The 19,345-nt window shown below is 57.8% G+C and overlaps 1 protein-coding gene across 8 annotated transcripts; it reads left to right on the forward strand.

Moving 5' to 3' along the window:
- Positions 1 to 688: 688 nt before the first annotated feature.
- Positions 689 to 17,838, forward strand: MCOLN1 (mucolipin TRP cation channel 1). 8 transcript variants are annotated; one of them, XM_082073988.1, is made up of 14 exons: positions 689 to 738; positions 817 to 1,007; positions 2,820 to 2,987; positions 3,059 to 3,218; positions 5,061 to 5,148; positions 5,398 to 5,494; positions 7,176 to 7,275; positions 8,231 to 8,337; positions 9,797 to 9,946; positions 10,324 to 10,425; positions 12,316 to 12,438; positions 12,527 to 12,733; positions 14,603 to 14,733; positions 15,000 to 17,838. In XM_082073988.1, exons 1-14 carry the CDS (start codon positions 723 to 725, stop codon positions 15,034 to 15,036), a joined length of 1,677 nt encoding a protein of 558 aa, XP_081930114.1. In that variant the 5' UTR covers positions 689 to 722; the 3' UTR covers positions 15,037 to 17,838. The 8 variants fall into 8 exon arrangements, 2 of the variants coding, with proteins under 2 accessions (XP_081930114.1, XP_081930113.1); XR_014186107.1 differs by having other exon boundaries at positions 705 to 1,007; positions 15,000 to 17,398; positions 17,438 to 17,838; XR_014186108.1 differs by having other exon boundaries at positions 705 to 1,007; positions 15,000 to 17,358; positions 17,438 to 17,838.
- The last annotated feature ends 1,507 nt before the right edge of the window (positions 17,839 to 19,345 follow it).

The following is a 19,345-nucleotide window of genomic DNA, read 5'->3' on the forward strand; positions in this document are numbered from 1 at the left end:
ACGTGTCCCCTGGGCCACATGTCACCATCCATGGTTGTGTCCCCTGGGCCACATGTCACCATCCATGGACATGTCACCCCATGACATGTGTCACCACCCAGTGACATGTCCCCTGGGCCACATGTCACCACTCATGGATGTGTCCCCTGGGCCATGTGTCTCCATCCATGGACATGTCCCCCCATGCCATGTGTCGCCATCCATGGACATGTCCCTCCATGCCACATGTCACCATCCATGAATGTGTCCCCTGGACCACATGTCACCACCCATGGATGTGTCCCCTGGGCCGTGTGTCTCCATCCATGGACATGTCACCCCATGCCACGTGTCACCATGTCCCCCCATGCCACATGTCACCACCCATGGATGTGTCCCCTGGGCCACATGTCACCACCCACAGACATGTCCCCCCATGCTACATGTCACCATCTATGGACGTGTCCCCTGGGCCACATGTCACCACCCATTGACATGTCCCCTGGGCCACATGTCACCCCCCATGGACGTGTCCCCAAGGCCACGTGTCACATCCATCGACATATTCCCCCCATGGCCACGCCCCCACCGCCCCCGTGGCAGCGACAGCGCTGGGTGGGCGTGGCCACCACAACCAGTGGGCGTGGCCACCGCCGGGTGGGCGGTGAAATGCGCGTGGCCACGCCCCAAAGGGGCGGGCAGCCGGGCACTTCCGGTCATGTGAGGCGGGCAGTGAAGCCGCTATGGCGGCGGCGTCTGGTGAGCGGGAGCGGCCGCGGGGGTCGGGACCGGCCGAGGCCTCCGGTCCCCGCCGCTTAACGAGCCGTTTGCCCTCAGAAAGCGAGCGGCTGCTGGGCCACGGCCCCGGCTACGGGACGGCGGAGTCTCCGGTGCTGGCGGAGGAGGAGGAGCTGCGCCGCCGCCTCAAGTATTTCTTCATGAGCCCCTGCGATAAGTACCGGGCGCGGGGCCGGCGGCCCGTCAAGCTGGGGCTGCAGTTGGCCAAGATCCTGCTGGTCACCGTCCAGGTGGGGGGACGAGGGGGCCGGGGCGGTGGGGAGGGGGCGTGGGGACACTGGGGAGGGGGGCAGTGGGACATGGGGACAGTGGGACGTGGGGACACTGGGGATGGGGGGAGTGGGATATGGGGACAATGGGACAAGGGGACATTGGGGAGGGGACAGTGGGTCATGGGGACACTGGGGAGGGGGGGAGTGGGACAAGGGGACACTGGGACATGGGGACACTGGGGAGAGGGGGAATGGGACATGGGGACACCGGGCACCGGTGTGTGGGGACACCGGGGCTAATGGGACATGGGGACACTGGGGAGGGGACAGTGGGACAAGGGGACACTGGGGAGGGGGATAATGGGACATGGGGACACTGGGACATGGGGACACTGGGGAGGGGGATAATGGGACAGGGGGACACTGGGGAGGGGGGGAGTGGGACATGGGGACAGTGGGACAAGGGGACATTGGGGAGGCTACAGTGGGACAAGGGGACACTGGGGAGGGGGGGAGTGGGACATGGGGACACTGGGGATAATGGGACATGGGGACACTGGGACATGGGGACACTGGGGAGAGGGGGAATGGGACATGGGGACACTGGGCACCAGTGTGTGGGGACACTGGGACATGGGGACACTGGGACATGGGGACACTGGGGAGAGGGGGAATGGGACATGGGGACACTGGGCACCAGTGTGTGGGGACACTGGGGATAATGGGACATGGGGACACTGGGGAGGGGACAGTGGGACAAGGGGACACTGGGGAGGGGGATAATGGGACATGGGGACACTGGGACATGGGGACACTGGGGAGAGGGGGAATGGGACATGGGGACACTGGGCACCAGTGTGTGGGGACACTGGGGATAATGGGACATGGGGACACTGGGGAGGGGACAGTGGGACACTGGGGAGGGGGATAATGGGACATGGGGACACTGGGGAAGGGGATAATGGGACATGGGGACACTGGGGAGATGGGGAATGGGACATGGGGACACTGGGGATAGTAGGACATGGGGACAGTGAAGAGTGGGATAATGGGACATGGGGACACTGGGGACCAGTGTGTGGGGACAGTGGGGAGGGTAAATGGGACATGGGGACACTGGGAAGGGGGATAATGGGACATGGGGACACTGGGGAGATGGGGAATGGGACATGGGGATAGTAGGACATGGGGACAGTGAAGAGTGGGATAATGGGACGTGGGGACACTGGGGACCAGTGTGTGGGGACAGTGGGGAGGGTAAATGGGACATGGGGACACTGTGACATGGGGGCAGTGGGGAGGGGGGAATGGGACATGGGGACATTGGGGAGGATGGGAGATGGGGACCCCAGGGAGGAGAGAATGGGACATGGGGACACTGGGGATAATGGGACGTGGGGACACTGGGGAGGGGGGAATGGGACATGGGGACACTGGGAGGGGGGAATGGGACGTGGGGACAGTGGGAGGGGGGAATGGGACGTGGGGACACTGGGGAGGGTGGGAATGGGACATGGGGACACTGGGAGGGGGGAATGGGACGTGGGGACACTGCTGAGAGGGGGAATGGGACACTGGGGAGGGTGGGAATAGGACACAGGGATAATGGGACATGGGGACACTGGGGAGCGGTGGCCTTTGGGGGCCACCAGCTGGACTTGGGGACAACCTCGGGGACCTTCTGCCCACCCCTTGTCTCCTTGGGGCCACCTCTGCATCAGCTGCTGCCATTTCCTCCCCTGCGCCCCAATTTTGGGGCACACAAGCTGCTTTTCGAGCTGCGCCTTGAAGATTTCCAGGCTTGACTCCTTGTCACCTTTGTCCCCTCAGCTCATCCTCTTCGGGCTCAGCAACCAGATGGTGGTGACATTCAAGGAGGAGAACACGGTGGCCTTCAAGCACCTTTTCCTCAAGGGCTACGTGGACGGCGCCGACGAATCCTACGCCGTCTACACCCAGCGCGATCTCTACGACCGCGTCTTCTATGCCGTGGAGAAGGTGATGAGGGGACGCTGAGGGGACACCGAGGGGACTCGGAGCCACTGAGGGGACGTTTTGTTCCCCTGCAGTACTTGGCCATTCCCAATGAGAGCATCGGGCGCTACGCCTACGCGCGGGAGGACGCCGGGGGGAACCGCTCGGCGCTGCTGCTCTGCCAGCAGTATTATCGCAAAGGGCGCATCGACCCGGCCAACGACACCTTCAACATCGACCCCAAGGTTGTCACCGGTGGGTTGTGGGAACAACGGGGTTGGGGTCGCTCATCCTGCGGCCACCAGTGGGTTCTGGGGTGGGTTTTGGGTCCTTTTATGGGGTTTGAGGGAGTCTGAGAAGCCTCAGACATCCTTCAGTATTGACCCCAAGGTTGTCACCGGTGGGTTTTGGGGACAATGGGGCCACCACTAGGGCCTTGGACATCCTTCAATATTGACCCCAAGGTTGTCACTGGTGGGTTGTGGGGACAACGGGGTTGAGGTTCCTCATCCTGCGGCCACCAGTGGGTTCTGGGGTGGCTTTTGAGTCCTTTTATGGGGTTTGAGGGATCTGAGAAGCCTCAGACATCCTTCAGTATTGACCCCAAGGTTGCCTCCAGTGGGTTTTGGGGACAATGGGGCCACCACTGGGGCCTTGGACATCCTTCAATATTGACCCCAAGGTTGTCACCGGTGGGTTTTGGGGACAACGGGGTTGAGGTTGCTCATCCTGCGGCCACCAGGGGGTTCTGGGGTGGGTTTTGAGTCCTTTTATGGGGCTTGGGTGGGCTGAGGGGCCTTGCACGTCCTTCAGTATTGACCCCAAGGTTGTCACCGGTGGGTTGTGGGGACAACGGGGTTGAGGTTGCTCGTCATGCGGCCACCAGTGGGTTCTGGGGTGGGTTTTGAGTCCTTTTGTGGGGTCTGGGGGGGCTGAGGGGTCAGTGTAGGGCTTGGCCATCAATTCATATCAATCACGAGATTGTGTCCAGTGGGTTTTGGGGACAATGGGACCACCAGTGGGTCCTGAGGGGATCTGAGGGGCCTTGGACATTCTTCAATATTGACCCCAAGGTTGTCACCGGTGGGTTGTGGGGACAACGGGGTTGAGGTTCCTCATGCTGTGGCCACCAGTGGGTTCTGGGGTGGGTTTTGAGTCCTTTTATGGGGCTTGGGTGGGCTGAGGGGCCTTGCACGTCCTTCAGTATTGACCCCAAGGTTGTCACTGGTGGGTTGTGGGGACAACGGGGTTGAGGTTCCTCATGCTGTGGCCACCAGTGGGTTCTGGGGTGGGTTTTGGGTCCATTTCTGGGCTTTGAGGGGGCTTGTGGGACCTTGGATGTCCTTCAGTATCAACCCCAAGGTTGTCACTGGTGGGTTGTGGGGACAACAGGGTTGAGGTTCCTCATCCTGTGGCCACCAGTGGGTTCTGGGGTGGGTTTTGGGGTTCTGGGGTGGGTTTTGGGTCCTTTTTGGGGGTTTGGGGGGGTTTGTGGGACCTTGGACGTACTTCAATATCAACCCCAAGGTTGTCACTGGTGGATTTTGGGGACAATGGGGCCACCAGTGGGTCCTGAGGGGGTCTGAGGGGCCTTGGACATCCTTCTGTATTGACCATAAGGTTGTCACCGGTGGGTTGTGGGGACAACGGGGTTGAGGTTCCTCATGCTGCGGCCACCAGTGGGTTCTGGGGTGGGTTTTGGGTCCTTTTATGGGGTATGAGGGAGTCTGAGAAGCCTCAGACATTCTTCAGTATTGACCCCAAGGTTGTCACCAGTGGGTTTTGGGGACAATGGGGCCACCACTAGGGCCTTGGACATCCTTCAATATTGACCCCAAGGTTGTCACCGGTGGGTTTTGGGGACAACGGGGTTGAGGTTCCTCATCCTGCGGCCACCAGTGGGTTCTGGGGTGGCTTTTGGGTCCTTTTATGGGGTTTGAGGGACCTGAGGTGCCTCGAACATCCTTCAGTATCAACCCTGAGATGACCACTGGTGGGTTTTGGGGACACCGAGGCCCCCGCTGTGTCCTGGAGGGGCTTTTTGGGTCAGTTTTCTGCCTTTTCGGGGTCCGTGACGGTGTTTTTCACTCCCCACAGACTGTCTGGGCGTGGACCCTGAGGACCCGCAGCCCCTTCCCCCCGAGCTGGAGCGCGGCTACAAGAACTTCACCCTCAAGTTTCACAAGTAACGTCACCATCACCCCCCCCAAAATCCACCGGGTCCCACAATTTGGCATCAAGAACATCCGGACGGTGTCGGCTGAACCGAAACGGGGACGTTTAAAATCCACTCGAAGTCCCAGCACCATCCGCACCCCCAGATGATGTTTCCCCCCCGTTTGTGGGTGGTTTGACCCCAGTGTGGTGGTTTTTGGGGGGTTTGTTATGCTTGATCCCCCCCAGAGGGGGATTTGATGTGTGTCCCATCCCGCAGGCTCATCAATGTCACCATCCAGTTCAAGTTGAAGGCCATCAACATCCAAACCATCATCAACAACGAGATCCCCGACTGTTACACCTTCACCATCACCGTGAGTGCGGCCGGGTGACGCAACGGGGGTGACGCAACGGGGGTGATGCAACCGGGGTGACACCGGCCCTCGTGGGGACATGGGGACACTGGGGAGGGGTGAATGGGACAGTGGGGATAATGGGACGTGGGGACACTGGGGATAATGGGACACTGGGACATGGGGACACTGGGGAGGGGTGAATGGGACAGTGGGGATAATGGGACATGGGGACATGGGGACACTGGGAAGGGGTGAATGGGACAGTGGGGATAATGGGACACTGGGGGTAGTGGGGATAATGGGACACTGGGGGTAGTGGGACATGGGGACACTGGGGATAATGGGACATGGGGACACTGGGACATGGGGACACTGCGGGGGGGGAATTGGGACATGGGGACACTGAGGGTAATGGGACATGGGGACACTGGGGATAATGGGACATGGGGACACCAGGGAGAGGGGGAATTGGGACATGGGGACAGTAGGGAGGGGGACACTGGGGATAGTGGGACATGGGGACAGTGGGGAGGGGGAATGGGACATGGGGACATGGGGGATAATGGGACATGGGGACACTGAGGAGGGGGAAATGGGACATGGGAGCAGTGGGGAGGGGGATACTGGGGATAATGGGACATGGGGACACCAGGGAGAGGGGGAATTGGGACATGGGGACAGTGGGATATTGGGACACTGGGGATAATGGGACATGGGGACAGTGGGGAGGGGCATACTGGTGATAATGGGACATGGGGACACCAGGGAGAGGGGGAATTGGGACATGGGGACAGCGGGGAGGGGGACACGGGGGATAACGGGACATGGGGACACAGGGGATAATGGGACATGGGGACACCAGGCAGAGGGGGAAATGGGACATGGGGACACTGGGGAGGGGGACACTGGGGATAATGGGACATGGGGACAGTGGGGAGGGGTGAATGGGACATGGGAACAGTGGGATATTGGGACAGTGGGGATAATGGGACATGGGGACACCAGGGAGAGGGGGAATTGGGACATGGGGACAGTGGGGAGGGGGTACTGGGGATAATGGGACATGGGGACACTGAGGAGGAGGAATGGGGACATGGGGACACTGGGGATAATGGGACATGGGGGATAATGGGCCATGGGGACACTGAGGAGGGGGAAATGGGACATGGGGACAGTGGGGAGGGGGATACTGGGGATAATGGGACATGGGGACACCAGGGAGAGGGGGAATTGGGACATGGGGACAGTGGGGATAATGGGACATGGGGACAGTGGGGAGGGGGAATGGGACATGGGGACATGGGGGATAATGGGACATGGGGACAGTGGGGATAATGGGACATGGGGACATTGAGGAGGGGGAATTGGGACATGGAGACATTGGGGAGGGGGACAGTGTGAAGGGTGAATGGGACGTGGGGCCATGTCAGTACAAACAAGGCTAAAAATTGTCTGATGTGGACAATCCAACAACTTTCTCACTCTCTGAATTCCCTTATTTTCATTTTTTAAATGTATTTTCTTGCCTGATGTCAAGTGGACGTTGTCCCTGCGACATCCTGAAGCGATTCCTCTCTCTTAAGGTTCACGATGTGCAAAACAGCAGCTTCTGAATTCCAGACGTAGTAAATATTTTATAGCGTATCCTATTATTGCGAGCAGAAATGTAAAGAGGAATCGGTCCCCGTTTTGTCCCCAGATCACGTTTGACAACAAGGCGCACAGCGGCCGGGTGAAAATCCGCCTGGACAACCGAGCCGACATCAAGGAATGCAAAGACCCCAGCGTCTTCGGCCGAGGTGTGACAACGGTGGCGCCTGTCCCAGCACCCAACCGCGGGTCCCAGCACCCCATGACAGGTCCCAGCACCCAACCGCGGGTCCCAGCACCCAACCGCGGGTCCCGCCACCCCATGACAGGTCCCAGCACCCAACCGCGGGTCCCGCCACCCCATGACAGGTCCCAGCACCCAACCGCGGGTCCCAGCACCCAACCGCGGGTCCCAGCACCCAACCGCGGGTCCCACCACCCCATGAGAGGTCCCAGCACCCAACCGCGGGTCCCACCACCCCATGAGAGGTCCCAGCACCCAACCGCGGGTCCCACCACCCCATGAGAGGTCCCAGCACCCAACCGCGGGTCCCACCACCCCATGAGAGGTCCCAGCACCCAACCGCGGGTCCCAGCACCCCATGACAGGTCCCAGCACCCAACCGCGGGTCCCAGCACCCCATGACAGGTCCCAGCACCCAACCGCGGGTCCCAGCACCCCATGACAGGTCCCAGCACCCAACTGCGGGTCCCAGCACCCCATGACAGGTCCCACCACCCCACGATGGGTCCCATAGGACGCCCAACTGGGGACATCATGGTGACACCAAGGGTCCTCGTCCCCATGGGATGCCCAATTGGGGACACCGAGGGTCTTTGTCCCCATAGGATGCCCAGTTGGGGACACTGTGGTGGCACCAAGGGTCACTGTCACCACGGACACCCAGTCCCCTGATGTCCCCAAGGTCCCCGGTGTCCCCCGACCTGCGACTTCTCCTCAGAGGCGCCATGTTTGTCACACATGGTGCTGATCTCCATCCCCAATGCCTCTGGCCACGATGGCACCACTGTCCCTGTTCCCCCCAGTTCTCCCCAATGATGCCACCCCCCAATGTCCCCAATGTCCCCGGTGTCCCCAGACCTGCGACTTCTCCACGGAGGCACTGTCCTTGTGTCGCAGGGACCGTCCCCCTCCCCTTGCAGGTGACAACTCGTTCCGGTTGCTCTTCGACGTCGTCGTCATCCTGGTGTGCTCGTTGTCGTTCGTCCTCTGCGCACGCTCCATCGTCCGGGGCTTGATGCTGCAGCACGTGAGTGACGTGGGGACAGCGGGAGGGGGTGTGAAAACAGAATCACAGAGTGTTGGTTCAGTTCCCTGTACTTGAGGGGCCAGAACTGGACACACTATTCCAGATGTGACACAGTATTCCAGGTGTGGCCTCCCCAGGGCAGAGCAGAGGGGCAGGAGAACCTCTGTGACCTACTGACCCCCCCCTTCTAACCCCCCCAGGTCCCATTGGCTTCCTGGCCACAAGGGCCCAGTGCTGGCTCAGCCACAGCACCCGCTGTTCCCAGCTGGTCTCCCATCCAAGCACTGACCGGGCCCGACCCTGCTTAGCTTCCCACATCAGACGAGATGGGGCGTTCTCAGGGTGCTATGGCTGTATATATTATCTATATGGATATATATATGTTCCCCAAGTATATCCTGATAGTATCTGAACTAAAGGGCAGAGTAGAGGGGCAGGAGAACCTCTCTGACCTGCCGACCACCCCCCTTCTAACCCACCCCAGGTCCCATTGGTCTCCCATCCAAGCGCTGACCGGGCCCGACCCTGCTTAGCTTCCCAGATCACACAAGATCAGGTGTTCTCAGGGTGCTATGGCTGTAGATATTTTATATATATGTATATACATATTCACCAAATATATCTTGATAATATCTCAACTCAAGGGCAGAGCAGAGAGGCAGGAGAACCTCTCTGACCTACTGACCACCCCCCTTCTAACCCACCCCAGGTACCATTGGTCTCCCATCCAAGCACTGACCGGGCCCGACCCTGCTTAGCTTCCCACATCAGATGAGATCAGGTGTTCTCAGGGTGCTATGCCTGTATATTTTATATATATATATAAAAAAAAATATATACGTATACATACATTCCCCAAGTATATCCTGATAGTATCTGAACTAAACCCTTTTTTCAAGGGCAGAGTAGAGAGGCAGGAGAACCTCTCTGACCTACTGACCACCCCCTTCTAATTCCCCCCAGGTACCATTGGTCTCCCATCCAAGCACTGACCGGGCCCGACCCTGCTTAGCTTCCCAGATCAGATGAGATGGGGCGTTCTCAGGGTGCTATGGCTGTATATATTATATATATATATATATGTTTCCCAAGTATACCCTGACAGTATCTGAACTAAACCCTTTTCTCATGCTCATCCTGCTGTCCCCAGGACCCCCAGCTCCCTTTTCACCACTCCAACAGTTCGTTCCCAACTTACACTGAAACCTGGGGTTGTTCTGCCCAGATACCCCAAAAAGAAACGTCAAAATTGTTGCTTTTCTCATCATTATTCACTTTGCAACACTGAACAACAACACTGAACAACAGCACTGAACACTTTTGTGCGACTATTCAGCGTTCGTCACGTTCTCCTGTAGATAAACGCGACAACGCTTGTGGACAGCAGAGTAGAAGCTTCCTGAAATAGAAGTAAAACGCTGATTTTTGGGTTAATTTTTGGTTTTCCCCCATCCCGTAGGAATTCTGCCGCTTTTTCCGGCGCCGTTACGACCGCGGCGTGGGCCTGGGCGACCGCATGGAGTTCCTCAATGGCTGGTACATCCTCCTGGTCATCAGCGACGTCCTCACCGTCCTGGGCACCATCATGAAGATCGGCATCGAGTCCAAGGTGACGGGGACACCGGGGGGTGACAACGGGGGGCGACGCGAAGCTTTGGGTGGCCCGATACTCCAGGGAGGGGACATTTCACTATGGCAAAGCCACACAACGGCCACCTCTGGGTGCTTGGCCATGTGTTGTGTGCCATGGTGACGCTTCTGGGCTGCGACGGCGGGTTAGGGGACAGAATTGGGGACATCCTGACCCCCATTTTTCCTTTGGGGACAAGGAGGTGACAACAAAGGGACAAGCCTTGTTGGAACGGCGTGGCTTGTGGCAGCGCCATGACACTTATGGCTGGCACAGGGGGTTGTGAGGGTGTTGGGGACAACGTTGGCGACACCAGGGATGGCGCCTCATGCCCGTTGTCACCTCTGTCCCCACAGAACTTTGCCAGCTATGACGTCTGCAGCATCTTGCTGGGCACGTCCACGTTGTTGGTCTGGGTGGGCGTCATCCGCTACCTCACCTTCTTCCAGAAGTACAACGTGAGTGATGGGGACACAGTGACACCAGGGGACAATCTCCATGCTCGGTTGGCACCCGGCTCCGCTCCGATGGGGACATTGGGGTGACAATGGGCGCTTCACCCTGTTGTCTAGCGGAGTCCCTCAAGGGTCGGTGCTGGGACCAGTGCTGGTCGATAGATTCATCAATGACTTGGATGAGGGATCAACCAGTTTGCTGGTGACACCAAACTGGGAGGAGTGGGTGACACTGAGGTGATTCTGGTGGCGCCATTTTGAGCCCTGAGGTGATTCTGGCGCCATTTTTGAGCCCTGAGGCGATTCTGGTGCCCCTGGGGCTGCCATTTTGTGTTTTGAGGTGATTTCAGTGCCTCTGGTGCCACAATTTTAAGTGCTGAGGTGATATGGGTGCCCCTGGGCCCACAGTTTGTGTTTTAAAGCCATTTTAATGTCCCTGATGCCACCATTTTGATGCCTGAGGTGATTTTGGCGCCATTTTTGATCCCTGAGGTGATTCTGGCGGCGCCATTTTGATGTCCCTGAGGTGATTTTGGGGCCATTTTGATGTCCCTGAGGTGATTCTGGCGGCGCCATTTTGATGTCCCTGAGGTGATTTTGGGGCCATTTTGATGTCCCTGAGGTGATTTTGGGGCCATTTTGATGTCCCTGAGGTGATTCTGGTGGCGCCATTTTGAGCCCTGAGGTGATTCTGGCGCCATTTTTGAGCCCTGAGGCAATTCTGGTGCCCCTGGGGCTGCCATTTTGTGTTTTGAGGTGATTTCAGTGCCTCTGGTGCCACAATTTTGAGCCCTGAGGTGATTCTGGTGCCATTTGGGAGCCCTGAGGTGATTCTGGCACCCCTGGGGCCACCATTTTGTGTTTTGAGGCGATTTCAGTGCCTCTGGTGCCACAATTTTAAGAGCTGAGGTGATATGTGTGCCTCTGGGCCCACAGTTTGTGTTTTAAAGCCATTTTGATGTCCCTGATGCCACCATTTTGATGCCTGAGGTGATTTTGGCGCCATTTTTGATCCCTGAGGTGATTCTGGTGGCGCCATTTTGAGCCCTGAGGTGATTCTGGCGCCATTTTTGAGCCCTGAGGCAATTCTGGTGCCCCTGGGGCTGCCATTTTGTGTTTTGAGGTGATTTCAGTGCCTCTGGTGCCCCCATTTTGAGCCCTGAGGTGATTCTGGCACCCCTGGGGCCACCATTTTGTGTTTTCAGGTGATTTCAGTGCTTCTGGGGCCACCATTTTGTGTTTTGAGGCGATTTCAGTGCCTCTGGTGCCACAATTTTGAGCCCTGAGGTGATACGGGTGCCCCTGGGCCCACAGTTTGTGTTTTAAAGCCATTTTGATGTCCTGATGCCACCATTTTGAGCCCTGAGGTGATTCTGGTGACGCCATTTTGAGCCCTGAGGTGATTTTGGCGCCACCATTTTGAGCCCTGAGGTGATTCTGGTGCCGCCATTTTGATCCCTGAGGTGATTCTGGTGGCGCCATTTTGATCCCTGAGGTGATTCTGGTGGCGCCATTTTGAGCCCTGAGGTGATTCTGGTGGCGCCATTTTGAGCCCTGAGGTGATTCTGGTGGCGCCATTTTGAGCCCTGAGGTGATTCTGGCACCATTTTGATGTCCCTGAGGTTATTTTGGGGCCATTTTGATATCCCTGAGGTGATTCTGACGCCATTTTGAGCCCTGAGGCGATTCTGGCGCCATTTTGATCCCTGAGGTGATTTTGGCGCCGCCATTTTGAGCCCTGAGGTGATTCTGGCGCCATTTTGAGGCAGCTCGCGGGTCGCTCAAACCCACCTTGGTCCCTTTGTAACCTCACCCGTGTGTCCCCGCTCCGGGGAAAAAGATGATTTTTCAAGCTCCCTTCTAACAGATTCCGTGACATTTTCACCCCCGCAGATCCTCATCGTCACCTTACGGGTGGCGCTTCCCAACGTCATCCGCTTCTGCTGCTGCGTGGCCGTCATCTACCTGGGCTATTGCTTCTGCGGGTGGATCGTCCTGGGGCCCTACCATGTCAAGGTGACATTTTTAGGGCTGTCACCCCCCCCATCTGCATCCAGGTGGCGTTTGGGGACAAATAACCCCCATTTCGGGCGTCTCGCCGCAGTTCCGCTCGCTCTCCATGGTGTCCGAGTGTCTCTTCTCGCTCATCAACGGCGACGACATGTTTGTGACATTCGCCGAAATGCAGCAACACAGTTACCTGGTGTGGCTGTTCAGCCAGATCTACCTCTACACCTTCATCAGCCTCTTCATCTACATGGTGCTCAGCCTCTTCATCGCCCTCATCACCGGCTCCTACGAGACCATTAAGGTCAGGTCTAAATCTCCTTAAGCTCAGCTTGTGTTTTGGGTGGAGGGGAACGCTGGGTTTTGGCACTGGATGGGTTTGGTGTCCCCTTTCCCATTGGAAAGTGTCAGTTTTCTGTCACCAGGTGGATCCAGGCTCCTTTTTCCCCCTAAAAACCCCATTTTCAGGGTCTTATTTCCCATGAAAATCATCTTTTTTGTCACCAGATGGATCCAGGCTCCTTTTCTCACTAAAAATCCCATTTTCAGGATTTTCAATGGGAAAGGAGACCCTCTTTTTTGTCACCAGATGGATCCAGGCTCCTTTTTCCCACTAAAAATCCCATTTTCAGGTCTCTTTTCCCATTGAAAATAACGTTTTTTTGTCACCAGATCGATCCAGGCTCCTTTTTCCCACTAAAAATCCCATTTTCAGGGTCTTATTTCCCATTGAAAATCCTGGTTTTTGTCACCAGATGGATCCAGGCTCCTTTTCCCACTAAAAACCCCATTTTCAGGGTCTCCGTTCCCATTGAAAATCCTGTTTTTTGTCACCAGATGGATCCAGGCTCCTTTTTCCCACTAAAAACCCCATTTTCAGGGTCTTATTTCCCATTGAAAATCATCTTTTTGTCACCAGATGGATCCAGGCTCCTTTTTCCCACTAAAAACCCCATTTTCAGGTCTTATTTCCCATTGAAAATCATCTTTTTTGTCACCAGATGGATCCAGGCTCCTTTTTCCCACTAAAAATCCCATTTTCAGGGCCTCCTTTCCCATTGAAAATACCATTTTCTGTCACCAGATGGATCCAGGCTCCTTTTTCCCACTAAAAATCCCATTTTCAGGGTCTCCTTTCCCATTCAAAATCATCTTTTTCGTCACCAGATGGATCCAGGCTCCTTTTTCCCACTAAAAACCCCATTTTCAGGGTCTTATTCCCATTGAAAATCATCTTTTTTGTCACCAGATGGATCCAGGCTCCTTTTTCCCACTAAAAACCCCATTTTCAGGGTCTTATTTCCCATTGAAAATCATCTTTTTTGTCACCAGATGGATCCAGGCTCCTTTTTCCCACTAAAAATCCCATTTTCAGGGTCTTATTTCCCATTGAAAATCATCTTTTTTGTCACCAGATGGATCCAGGCTCCTTTTTCCCACTAAAAATCCCATTTTCAGGGCCTCCTTTCCCATTGAAAATACCATTTTCTGTCACCAGATGGATCCAGGCTCCTTTTTCCCACTAAAAACCCCATTTTCAGGTCTTATTTCCCATTGAAAATCATCTTTTTCGTCACCAGATGGATCCAGGCTCCTTTTTCCCACTAAAAACCCCATTTTCAGGGTCTTATTTCCCATTGAAAATCATCTTTTTTGTCACCAGATGGATCCAGGCTCCTTTTCCCACTAAAAACCCCATTTTCAGGGTCTTATTTCCCATTGAAAATGCTGTTTTTCGTCACCAGATGGATCCAGGCTCCTTTTTCCCACTAAAAAACCCATTTTCAGGGTCTTATTTCCCATTGAAAATCCTGTTTTTTGTCACCAGATGGATCCAGGGTCCTTTTTCCCACTAAAAACCCCATTTTCAGGGTCTTATTTCCCATTGAAAATCATCTTTTTTGTCACCAGATGGATCCAGGCTCCTTTTTCCCCCTAAAAACCCCATTTTCAGGTCTCTTTTCCCATTGAAAATAACGTTTTTTTGTCACCAGATGGATCCAGGCTCCTTTTTCCCACTAAAAACCCCATTTTCAGCGCCTTATTTCCCATTGAAAACCCAATTTTTTGTCACTGGGGGATCCAATGTCCTTTTCCCACTAAAAATCCCATTTTCAGGGTCTCTCCCATCCCTTTATTTTGGGGTAAAACCCCCTCTTTTCTGTCCCCGCAGCATCAATGCGAGGGCGACGCACCCACGTCCCAGCTCCAAACCTTCATCGCCCAATGCACCGACACCCCCAAATCCGGCAAATTCCGCCGCCACAGCCCCCCCGGCTGCTCCGTCTTCTGCTGCTGCGAGCGGTGAGTTTTTGGGGACACTTTGGGGACATTTGGTGACATTTGGGGACACTTGGGGACACTCAGACCCCCCCATATCCATCCCTCCAGCGCAAAACTCACATTGATTTTAGTGCATTTCCAGCCCATGGGGGACGTTATGTGTGGGTGTCACCCCCCGTATGTCCCCCCCTTGTCATTTTTGGGGTGTCCCTTGAGCTCTCGTGCCCAAATCGAAGCCATTTTTCACCAAATTTGCCCGTTTTCACCCCATTCCTGTCTCCCCGCAGGGCTCCTCTGCAGGACAACGCGCTGCTGGTGAATTGAGGGACCCCCCCCCCCCGGTTTTAATTTATTTTATCGGCTAATTTTACCCACTTCGGACCCCAAAGATTGGGGACAGATGGTGACAGTGTCCCCTGCGCATGGGGACACCGGATGGACACTTGTGACCCCCCCAAGGGGATCAACGTGAGGCTTGTGACCCCCTGGATGTGTTTGGGGGGGACACTTGGAGCTCTGTGACACCCCCAGGTCTCGTGCCTTTGTCCCCAAGCCCCTTGGCCACATCAGGGACTGTCCCTGTCCTTGTCCCCAAGCCCCTTGTCCCCATAAGGGTCGTGTGTCCCTGTCCCCAAGCTCCTTGTCCCCATAAGGGTCGTGTGTCCCTGTCCCCAAGCCCCTTGGCCACATCAGGGACTGTCCCTGTCCTTGTCCCCAAGCCCCTTGTCCCCATAGGGGCGTGTCCCTGTCCTTGTCCCCAAGCCAAGTAGCCCCTTGGCTGCACTGGGGACATGTCCCCACCCTTGGCCACGTTAGGGTCGTGTCCCTGTCCTTGTCCCCAAGCCCCTTGTCCCCATAAGGGTCGTGTGTCCCTGTCCCCAAGCCCCTTGGCCACATCAGGGACTGTCCCTGTCCTTGTCCCCAAGCGCCTTGTCCCCATAGGGTCATGTGTCCTTGTCCCCAAACCCCTTGGCCACATCAGGGACTGTCCCTGTCCTTGTCCCCAAGCCCCTTGGCCCCATAAGGGTCGTGTCCCTGTCCCCAGGCCCCTTGGCCACATCAGGGACACGTCCCTGTCCTTGTCCCCAAGCCCCTTGTCCCCATAAGGGTCGTGTGTCCCTGTCCCCAAGCCCCTTGGCCACATCAGGGACTGTCCCTGTCCTTGTCCCCAAGCCCCTTGTCCCCATAGGGTCGTGTCCCTGTCCTTGTCCCCAAGCCAAGGAGCCCTTTGGCTGCACTGGGGACATGTCCCCACCCTTGGCCACGTCCCTGTCCTTGTCCCCAAGCCAAACAGCCCCTTGGCTGCACGGGGGACATGTCCCCACCCTTGTCCCCAAGCCCAGCTGCCCGGTGGCAGCATTGGGAACATGTCCCTGTCCTTGTCCCCAGGCCAAACAGCCCCTTGGGGGCATCAGGGAAATGTCTCTGTCCTTGTCCCCAAACCCCTTTGCCACATCAGGGACACGTCCCTGTCCTTGTCCCCAAGCCAAGCAGCCCTTTGGCTGCACTGGGGACATGTCCCCAAACCCCTTGGCCACATCAGGGACTGTCCCTGTCCTTGTCCCCAAGCCCTTTGTCCCCGTAAGGGTCGTGTGTCCCTGTCCCCAAGCCCCTTGTCCCCATAGGGTCGTGTCCCTGTCCCCAAGCCCCTTGGCCACATCAGGGACTGTCCCTGTCCTTGTCCCCAAGCCCCTTGTCCCCATAGGGTCATGTCCCTGTCCTTGTCCCCAAGCCAAGTAGCCCTTTGGCTGCACTGGGGACATGTCCCCACCCTTGGCCACATCAGGGACTGTCCCCAAGCCCCTTGTCCCCAAGCCCCTTGTCCCCATAAGGGTCGTGTGTCCCTGTCCCCAAGCCCCTTGGCCACATCAGGGACTGTCCCTGTCCTTGTCCCCAAGCCCCTTGTCCCCATAAGGGTCGTGTGTCCTTGTCCCCAGGCCCCTTGGCCACATCAGGGACGCGTCCCTGTCCTTGTCCCCATAAGGGTCGTGTGTCCCTGTCCCCAAGCCCCTTGGCCACATCAGGGACTGTCCCTGTCCTTGTCCCCAAGCCCCTTGTCCCCATAAGGGTTGTGTGTCCCTGTCCCCAGGCCCCTTGGCCATATCAGGGACTGTCCCTGTCCTTGTCCCCAAGCCCCTTGTCCCCATAAGGGTCGTGTGTCCCTGTCCCCAAGCCCCTTGGCCACATCAGGGACTGTCCCTGTCCTTGTCCCCAAGCCCCTTGTCCCCACTGGGTCGTGTCCCTGTCCTTGTCCCCAAGCCAAGTAGCCCCTTGGCTGCACTGGGGATATGTCCCCACCCTTGGCCATGTTAGGGTCGTGTCCCTGTCCTTGTCCCCAAGCCCCTTGTCCCCGTAAGGGTTGTGTGTCCCTGTCCCCAAGCTCCTTGTCCCCATAGGGTCGTGTCCCTGTCCCCAAACCCCTTGGCCACATCAGGGACACATCCCTGTCCTTGTCCCCAAGCCCCTTGTCCCCGTAAGGGTCATGTGTCCCTGTCCCCAAGCCCCTTGGCCACATCAGGGACACGTCCCTGTCCTTGTCCCCAAGCCAAGCAGCCCCTTGCCTGCACTGGGGACATGTCCCCAAGCCCCTTGGCCACATCAGGGACTGTCCCTGTCCTTGTCCCCAAGCCCCTTGTCCCCATAAGGGTCGTGTGTCCCTGTCCCCAAGCCCCTTGTCCCCATAAGGGTCGTGTGTCCCTGTCCCCAAGCCCCTTGGCCACATCAGGGACTGTCCCTGTCCTTGTCCCCAAGCCAAGCAACCCCTTGGCTGCACTGGGGACACGTCCTCACCCTTGTCCCCAAACCCTTTGTCCCCATGGGTGTCATGTCCCTGTCCTTGTCCCCAAGCCTGCCACACGTGTCCCTTGTCCCCGTGGGACAGCGGGTGGCACTGTGTCCCGCTTTGTCACCTCCTGTCACCGCGGGAGCAGCTGCTGCGGCTGGACCGGGACCAGTGGCCGCTGTGCCAGGCGCTGCCACCCCCCCGCCCCCAAAATGGGCCAATTTAACCCCAAATCGGGGCCCTGTTCCTGTCACTCAGCCCAGGGGGGGGTCGTGCCCCATGTGGGGACACTGGGGATGTCCCCACCCCCTGGGTGTCACCGTGGAGGGGACAATAAAGCGACCTGGGAGAGCTGGGGGTCTGTGCTGCTGGGGGGCTGTTGTCACCATGGGGACAATCTTGGGGTGCTGTCACCATGGGGACAAGCCTGGGGGGGTCATGGGGACAATCTTGGGGTGCTGTCACCCTGGGGGGGTCATGGGGACAATCTTGGGGTGCTGTCACCCAGGCGGGGTTATGGGGACAATCTTGGGGTGCTGTCACCATAGGGACAATCTTGGGGGTGCTGTCACCATGGGGTGGCCATGGGGACAATCTTGGGGGTGCTGTCACCATGGGGACAATCTTGGGTGCTGTCACCATAGGGACAATCTTGGGGATGCTGTCACCCTGGGGGGGCCATGGGGACAAGCCTGGGGGTGCTGCCAGCCCGGGGGGGTCATGGGGACAATCTTGGGGGTGCTGTCACCATGGAGACAATCTTGGGGTGCTGCCACCCCGGGGGGGTCATAGGGACAATCTTGGGGTGCTGTCACCATGGGGTGGCAATGGGGACAATCTTGGGGTGCTGCCAGCCCGGGGGGGTCATGGGGACAATCTTGGGGTGCTGTCACCATGGAGACAATCTTGGGGGTGCTGTCACCATGGGGTGGCAATGGGGACAATCTTGGGGTGCTGTCACCCCGGGGGGGTCATGGGGACAATCTTGGGGTGCTGCCACCATGGGGGGGTCATGGGGACAATCTTGGGGTGCTGCCACCCCGGGGGGGTCATGGGGACAATCTTGGGGTGCTGTCACCATAGGGACAATCTTGGGGGTGCTGCCACCATGGGGTGGCCATGGGGACAATCTTGGGGGTGCTGTCACCATGGAGACAATCTTGGGGTGCTGTCACCATAGGGACAAGCTTGGGGTGCTGCCACCCCGGGGGGGTCATAGGGACAATCTTGGGGTGCTGCCACCATGGGGGGGCCATGGGGACAATCTTGGGGTGCTGTCACCATGGGGTGGCCATGGGGACAATCTTGGGGTGCTGCCACCATGGGGGGTCATAGGGACAATCTTGGGGTGCTGTCACCATGGGGTGTCCATAGAGACCAACCTGGGCGTGCCCCCCGCTCTCAATCCCACGGGGAACCCCCATTCCCCCCCCATTTTGGGGTCCCCTCCAACCCCACCCGCCGCTCCCAACATGGCGCCGTCGCCTTGTGATGACATCACACCCCCCACGCCACACCCAATATGGCGCCCACCCCTTCACACACCCCCCCCCGCTAATCCCTCCGCGGCTTGACCTTCCCAACATGGCGCCGCCGCCACGCCCCTCCCTGCGTCTGACGTCACGCGCGGGGAGGCGGAGCCGCCTTAAAGGGACCATGACCCCGCGGGGGCCGCCCAGGCCGGAGCGGGACGCGGGGCGGCGACCGGCGGCCGGTTAGTGCGGGGGGGGGGGGGCACAAACCCCCCCCCGGGGGGGCGGATCCGGTGTTGGGGGGGGGGACAGAACCGGCCTGGGGGGGCGTTTGAGGGGGAAACACCCCCCGGTTGGGGGGGAGCAGTTGGTCTGGGGG

Source organism: Streptopelia decaocto (genome assembly GCF_964273445.1).
Source record: "Streptopelia decaocto genome assembly, chromosome: 29".
Classification (NCBI taxonomy): domain Eukaryota; kingdom Metazoa; phylum Chordata; class Aves; order Columbiformes; family Columbidae; genus Streptopelia; species Streptopelia decaocto.

Coding starts and splice junctions, on each gene's coding strand:
- MCOLN1 (XM_082073987.1), top strand. CDS start 723: ATGGCGGCGGCGTCTGGTGAGCGGGAGCGGCCGCGGGGGTCGGGACCG. Junction 10,426..12,315: donor CCTTCTTCCAGAAGTACAAC/GTGAGTGATGGG, acceptor TCACCCCCGCAG/ATCCTCATCGTCACCTTACG. Junction 12,734..14,602: donor GCTCCTACGAGACCATTAAG/GTCAGGTCTAAA, acceptor CTGTCCCCGCAG/CATCAATGCGAGGGCGACGC.